The sequence below is a fragment of the Myxocyprinus asiaticus genome, chromosome 1, assembly GCF_019703515.2.
Source record: "Myxocyprinus asiaticus isolate MX2 ecotype Aquarium Trade chromosome 1, UBuf_Myxa_2, whole genome shotgun sequence".
Classification (NCBI taxonomy): Eukaryota; Metazoa; Chordata; class Actinopteri; order Cypriniformes; family Catostomidae; genus Myxocyprinus; species Myxocyprinus asiaticus.
In genome coordinates this window covers 38,275,993-38,283,670 of record NC_059344.1, presented here as the reverse complement: position 1 = coordinate 38,283,670, position 7,678 = coordinate 38,275,993, and the positions used below count along the sequence as shown (strand labels likewise).

The 7,678-nt window shown below is 35.0% G+C and overlaps 1 protein-coding gene across 3 annotated transcripts in view; it reads right to left on the bottom strand.

Moving 5' to 3' along the window:
• Positions 1 to 619: 619 nt before the first annotated feature.
• The window catches only part of LOC127446470 (tyrosine-protein phosphatase non-receptor type 5-like), a 25,841-nt gene continuing 18,782 nt past the window's right edge, over positions 620 to 7,678 (bottom strand). For all 3 annotated transcript variants that reach the window (XM_051707435.1, XM_051707416.1, XM_051707426.1), the window contains 3 exons: positions 6,539 to 6,699; positions 6,054 to 6,167; positions 620 to 5,714 (listed from right to left, as the gene is read on the bottom strand). In XM_051707435.1, coding sequence (XP_051563395.1) covers positions 5,621 to 5,714; positions 6,054 to 6,167; positions 6,539 to 6,699 — 369 coding nt within the window. In that variant the 3' untranslated portion in view covers positions 620 to 5,620. The remainder of the gene's footprint in view (positions 5,715 to 6,053; positions 6,168 to 6,538; positions 6,700 to 7,678) is intronic.

Genomic DNA, 7,678 nt, shown 5'->3' with positions numbered 1-7,678 from the left:
CTTAAATGGACAGTTCATGCTCAAAAACCCTCCAATGTGGCTGAACTTGCAGTTCTGCAAAGAAGAGTGGGCCAAAATTCCACCACAGCGTTTTGAAAGACTGATGTTCAGTTATCGGAAGCGTTTGGTTGCAGTTGCTGCTGCTAAAGGTGGCAAAACCTGCTATTAAGTTTAAGGGGGCAGTTAGTTTTTCACATGGGTGATATAGGTGTTGGATAACTTTTTTGCTTCAATAAAAATAAAAAAAAAATAAAAAAAAATAAAAAATATATATATATATATATTTGAAAACTGTATTTTGTGTTTACTCAGGTTGCCTTTGTTTTATATCTCGTTTGAAGATCTAAAACAATTTAGTATGAAAAATACACAAAAATAGAAGAAATCAGTAAGGGGCAAATACTTTTTTCACACCACTGTATGTTCTTATTTACTATCTAATGATTTTGAACCAAACAACATGAATTGAGATGAAAATATTAAAATTCCAGAGAAATTAATTGTTGCCTTAATTATCCTTCTGGAAAAACTGCACTTTTATATATAATACATGTAATCAGGGTCAATATTATATATTATTTTTGTTTGATGTTATTTACAACAATCACTGTGGCAAAAATCTGGTAAAGCATCTTTATTAGACTTTAGCACATTGTCACCATGTCAATCAAACGCCAATCACTCCACAGTCCTGATTAACAGAAAGTTATTTTTATTTAAAAATTAAAGCATATACCAATAATACAAGCCATGATATTGTAAACTTAATCATGTTACATTCTATTTAGATCTTAAAAGCAGAGGAACAATACGAAAGTAATGAGGCAAATTGTATTTTCCAAACTACATCTATTTCACTACAGAACAGGATTAAAATTAAACGTTTTTCTTTTTTGAGACTGAAGGGCGCTAAACATTTCAAACAAAATCACAATAAAAGACCATAAATAAGCATAACATATTAAAACACTGTTCTATGCATGGTTTCTGAACAAAAAATCTTGAAAATATGTCAGGTGAAATGAAGAAGAAAAAGGCCAAATACCTGGGTGGCATTGAAATGTCAGATATTAAGACAGCTGAGGCACAGGTCTCTGTATTCACATTCAAAAATCAGTATTTCATCTTTGTGCTTGTTTTAGCTTTGTACAGTAGTGCATAAAGACATATTATGCTGGTAGTGAGTAGTTCATGATTATTCAATTAAAGTTCATTTAAAAATAAAAGAGCACATTCCAGATTCTCTTGAAAATATATTACAATTACTGTTTTGTGGTTATAATGCAGGCTAGATTGGCCCAAGAGCTTATTTGTTTGTATGATATAATGATATATTTGTTTGCTGTGCCTATGTGTGTGTTACTCTTCTCTGGCAACACAGATGGGCCTGACAGATGGAGTGTTCTGAAGGAAGTGGGTCCAACTGAGAGTGAGTGGGCAGTGAGCTGAGGGAGGGGCACGACTCCCCTAAACTGCAATTCTAGCCCTTCTCTAGCAATCTATGAACCACAACAGTGATAAAAATATTCTTTGATTCAATTATAAAAATTATTCTTCAGGTAACATTAACGGCACAGGATTGTATGAAAAACTTTGATTTGACCCTGATCAAGATTGCTGCATGCATTGAATGCATAAAGATTAAACGTTTTACCCAAAGAATAAATTAGTACATCCCCAAAAAATTTGGATTTCCTTGTTATATTTGTGGGCACTAGTGATTCAGACTACAAAAGGCCTAGTTTATACCCATGTAAAAAGTCTTGTTTAAATAGAATTTACTCAGTGTGAACAAACTCACTGAATGAGTGCTGATGACCTAAAACAGTATTGTCCTGAAATTGACAAGTGACTCTGGAAAAAAGTCTCAGCAAGGTTGTCCTGGCAGACACAGTACAGAACCAGTCAATGGCCCATCGGGGTGAGAAACAGCATGTAATAGATGCACAGATTTGGTTCAAAATAACAAAACATTTCCTTAAAGGAATGTTTAGGGTTCAAGTTTGACTGTCAACACTATTTGTGGCATAATATTAATTTTCACAGAAAATAAATATAACCCATTCCTCAAAACAAAAAACAAAACAAAAAATTGCAGTCACAGTGACACAATTACAATGGAACTAAACTGGGCCTGGAAGGTTTAAAAGCAGAAATATTTTGTAAAGCACATTTAACACAATTATTCAGCAAAACATGTTAAATATTTTAGCTGTAAAGTTTTTTTTAAATCATCCTTTTTGAGGTGGGACTACTAGGTGCTAATTCATGAGAGTAGAGATTTTTCCAGTCCCTTGCTTCCTTGTGTTTGTCATGTGAAAGTTAGCTTTACTGGCATCATATGGACATGGCAATGAAGTTGAAAGGTTTGATTGTCTTGTGATTTCTTTTGAAGCAGTGTGTATTTTAATGTTTATTGCCTAGCTGAGGGAAGTCAAAATTATTTTCTGCGCCACAAATGCTGTCGATAGTGCCTCAATTAGTGCATTCCTTTAAAGAGTTAAATTAACCACTTTAAATAAAAAAACTGTTTTCTCAGTTACCTCTCTAAATAAGTTTTGCATAGGTTTTACATTAGGGGAAAGTTTTAAACATAAACGGTGCCCTTATAATCTATCTAAGATGAAAGAGTGGAAAATTGGGGAAAATTTTGCTGTTTTGCTGAAAGCACAGTTGTCCAGAGAAACTAGTTCCACAAAATGCAGAATAATAACTTCATAGAGTACCTACTTTCAGTTCACTTTAATTTTTAAAGAAATATTTCGGGTTCAATACAAATTAAGCTCAACTGACAGCATTTGTGGCATAATGTTGATTACCACAAAAATTAATTTCGACTCGTCCCTCCTTTTCTTCAAAAAAAGCAAAAATCTTGGTTACAGCGCGGCACCTACAATGAAAGTGAATAGGGGTCAATCTGTAAACATTAAAATACTCACAGTTTCAAAAGTATAGCTACAAGACGTAAACCATATGTGTGTGTTTACATGATTTTAGTGTGATAAAATCGCTTATCAACCTTTTCTGTGTAAAGTTTTATCCAATTTTACAACTTTGTTGCCATGACAACATAACGCTGTAAACCCTGTAATCCTTGTAAATGACAACTTGAACAACTTTACAACTCAAATAAAACTTTAAAAAGTTATAACAGAGGAATTAATGCAAGTGTTTTTATAAAAATATAAGCTTCACATTTCTGCCTTTAAGCCTTCCCAAAATTGGCCACGTTCACTTCTCTGGTAAGTGCCTCACTGTAACCTCTTTTCTATAAAGAAAAGGACAGATGAGTAAAATGGTCTTTTGTGGTAATCAACATTATGCCATATATGCTGTCGAATGAGTTTAACTTGTATTGAACCCAGAATATTCCTTTAACACTTTTAATGCATGATGAAGACGCAGTATCAAAAGCACTCTGCAAAGGCAGAGAACAATATCAGATAAAACTAGACCAGTGTATCATTAGAAAAAAATCCTGAACTACGGATGACAGGTTAGCGAGAGAGCAGGTTTTGCTGTGGGGATCCAGATTCTTCATTTTTAAAAACAGGATAAAAATATATAAATGCTGGTTTCATTCAAGTCCACAATTTTAAAACTGGCTACGGTATTCAAAGTTTGGAAATATAGAATTTTTAGATGTTTTAGATTTTTTCAGGTTTTGTGGTATGGACCAATCACTACAGTCTTTGGCAGTGTAACAACAGCACAAAACAGAGACAAAACTCTTTCAATAAATATGACTAATATGTCAGTTAATTAAAAAACAAATAATACAATTCAACCACTCAATACCAACTAAAACACAAAAGCAGTTCTGCAATAATAAAAAGACTATGATAACAGCAGCAATTAAAGCACATTCTCATTTCTGGCAAACTACAGTATGTTGAGGCCTTGAACTAACAACACTAAAAAGCCAGTACAATCTCCTGTGTAAAAAAGGGAGTGTTTGAGCTTCTGTAAACTTCCAAATTTCAGCACAGAGCTGCCTGAAAGGAAACATCATTTTGAGGACATATGACTAGTTAGAGGACAACTGGAGACAATTAGGGTAGTAGCAGTAACTTTCTTTTTAAAGAAAGTTGAAGTATAACTTGCATTTGAGTTCCAGTGTTGTACTTCCAGCTGGATCATATGAGGTCATTGATTGAAGATGCTTATTCTGACAGCAGAGATGCTGCCATATGAGAAGCTTTTGCACATAATCACACACAGACGTCTGCTTAAAATTTCAAAATTCTCTTGTGCATAATTAAAAAGTTCTAAATGTACTTGCTCATGCAAACTGCAAGTCTCAGCAAAGCTGTATGAGCTGCCAACTTGGGCAAATACTGATTATACATCTTAACTAATCAGATACTCAGACCCACATAGAAACAATGATAATGTAAGCAGAGTAAAACAAGCAAATAAAATAAATGTAATAATAACTCACAGTAACCTGGACGTACAGAGCAAAAACATCCCAACTACATATGTCCTGTTGTCATGAATTCTGCTATTGATATGAGCTATGATTTATAAATTGAACATTAGTTGAATACAGTGTTTCGGCATTTTAATACATACAAAACCTTGAGGTGCAGCATCAATGCTTTTTAGAGTCCAAATAAAACCTTTCACAAGTTATACTGTAGCATTCAACAACACACCAAGAAGGCAAAGGTTTGCTCAGGGAAAATGTAAATCATTCTGTACTGAGACTGGTCTTTCTCCCAATCTTACTTATTGAGACTATGACAGGCTGTAACACCACATTGCCATCAGATCTGCCCAACAACATCTACAAACATCCACATGGACCCCAGTTAGAACAGAAAGACACATATTAAGGCCATTTTGTATTAAACGTGGTAGGTTCAGTTCTCCTTTGAGACCAACCACACATCCGGAGTCTGATAATCATCATAACACATAGTAAACATTTTCTCTTTCGCCCCTCTTTCTGTAGCACTAACACACACTTAGTCATGCACACATACATACTGACAGTTTAGATTGCCAAGAGGTTGCTCTTTCAACATGTGAAACCGATATTTGTACGTATAAACACACTTTACAACGAATCTTAGTTACATTAAGTTATAAATCCTGTAAAAATGTCTTCGCAGTAAAAGGAAATTGCTGTATTTGTAGGCTCAGAAATCGAAGAGGTCCTTAAATGTTAAATTTACATAGTCTCAGCCAAATGGAGGCCTCGATGTCTGCTTGTTGTAGTGTTCATACCAAACCACTTCATATGAAGTATACACACAAACAAATATTGTCATGTTTGAGCACTGATGGTCTGCTGAGAATTGTTATTAGGGCAGTAATTGTGTATTGTTTATGTTACTGTAATGGTGATGAATAGAAAAAGTATGTTTAATAACTGATCGGTGTCTTGATTAGGCATGAGATTTGGCTATTGGCTGAGGAGATTGGAGAGCAGGCAGGTAGAATTAAGGAACAGATGAAATCTAATATTGTGCCTGCTCGTAAAAGATAGTTCAACCTAAACTACTGTTATTTGTTAAGACATGAAGTACTGAAAGTCAGTGCTTGCCACATATGTTCAGATGAAGGTCATCGGCTCTGTGAGGAGTGGTGTGAAGGTTGTGCACTCATAGAGGCTCTACTCTTCTGAGGTCTTCCGAAGCTGTCTTTCATACAGGCTGAGTACATGATGAACAAACTGATACTGCTCCGCTGTCTGAATCATCCCACCTCTAAAAACACAACAGCAAAATCCAACAGCTTAAGAACAATTTTAAATGTTCCTCATCTACAAAATAACATAGTCACCTTAAGTCCATAATAAACCTATTATATAGAGAGGTAGCATTTGTTTTTGTAACACTTATACATTAACAATATCCTAATACATCCACACCAGATCTTGCAATCTTCCATTATTTTAAATGACTTTAGGTCGCCCCGATACCGTTGATGTCATGTTAACATTTAACATAGGCACACTCTAGGAGTTTATTCTGCTGCTTTCTCAGTACTAAAACTGACACTCATGTTAAAATAAAACTTGTAAATACAGTGAAAATACTTTGTACCTGTCCAAGCGTAGCTGGCTAGTGGTCTTCAGGATGTCAACCACCCCTTCATTGCTTAGTTGCTGGCACAAGATGGAGGTAGCAATGAAACAGCCAGTGCGTCCAATCCCTGCACTAAGAGTAGAAAACAAGACATAAGGATTGAGCTGGACAAGCATTATTTGGACAAAATATTTAGAAGAAACATTTTCAGAAGTATGGTAAATTTTAAGAAGAATATATTCATCCTTGTTACAAAAACCCTAAACCTCCAGTCAAATAGCAATCAGTGAAGCTGTACTTGTTCACAAAGTATTTGTGATGACAGATACTGTACTAGTGAACTTAGTTGGTGAACTTAGTGAATACCCATATACTGTCAATTACATTATACTGTATTGTATTTTATAGTGTAACCATGTATAGATGTACCTATAATTGTTAAATACAAGAATGTAGAATGTAAAATGCTTTTTATGCTCTTTCAGAGTTCGTTTTGTTAGTACCTGCAGTGGACAATGACAGGGCCACTGTTGGGAGGAGCCTGTTTTCTTGCTTCCTCCACTTCCTGAACCAATTCCAGCAGAGGTGGGGCTTTATCTGGAGTTTTTTGATCCGGCCAGGATGTGTACCAGTACTGTCTGAGAGTACGCTCCTCACCCTCACTCTACACACACAAACATTGACCTGTATGTTAATGCACAAAACTTATGCCCATACTAACAAACAAATATACATATTCTGTGATATCTCTATAAGGTATCTTACACAGATATTGTGATTAACTAAATTTCCTTCAATTATGTAAAACACTGCATTGCTAGGAAGTATTGTTGCCATGACAGCAATGCCTCCAGAGGAAACATTAGAAAACACACTTGGAGAAAGAAAAATATTCAGCCAGTACTTCTCTTTCTCTATTTCATTCACACAGACATAAACACACACAGATTGAAGCATATTTGACTTTGATCTATTTGAGTAATTTTCTTTTTTTTTTTTAGCATAAATAAAATGTGTTTTATTCTGTACAATTCAAACATATTTCATAAGTTCACTGGTTCATATAGTCCTGGAGCATATTAAGATTAATGGATTTGGCATGCTGTCCATAATGGAGGGGTTCAAGCACAGGACTGTGCTTGAGCTCTGAGATCCCCCCTGGTCAATCTAACTAATGCAGGAAATAGAAACACATTTTTTGTATAATTGGTAATTGATAATAATTGGCAATAATACTTCATAATTGGTATAAGCGTTATGGAGGGATGCCGGAAGAATAATAACTGGTGCGAGGGAAGCAGTCGTTGTATATTCTTGGAATATGATTGGCAGGCCTAGATGAATAAGCTCCTCCCAAGCTTACGTTTGGTACTTCATTTTATTTAGCATGAGAAATACATTTTCTATGATCTATTGGGATAAGAGAGTTAATTGTTCATTGAAAACATACTGCAACTTTCAGACCTCAAAACGTCCTCTCCAGACCAAAAACACATTTATTAAAGCTAAGCTGCAAAAATGTTTCATTCTGTACTTCCATAAGTTTTCCATAGCCGAATCACATGACATTTATGCATGACCTTCCACGATGTAAACCTTGTTTGGAGCATCAGACCCTTAAACAATTCTTCCTTGTAAAAAAT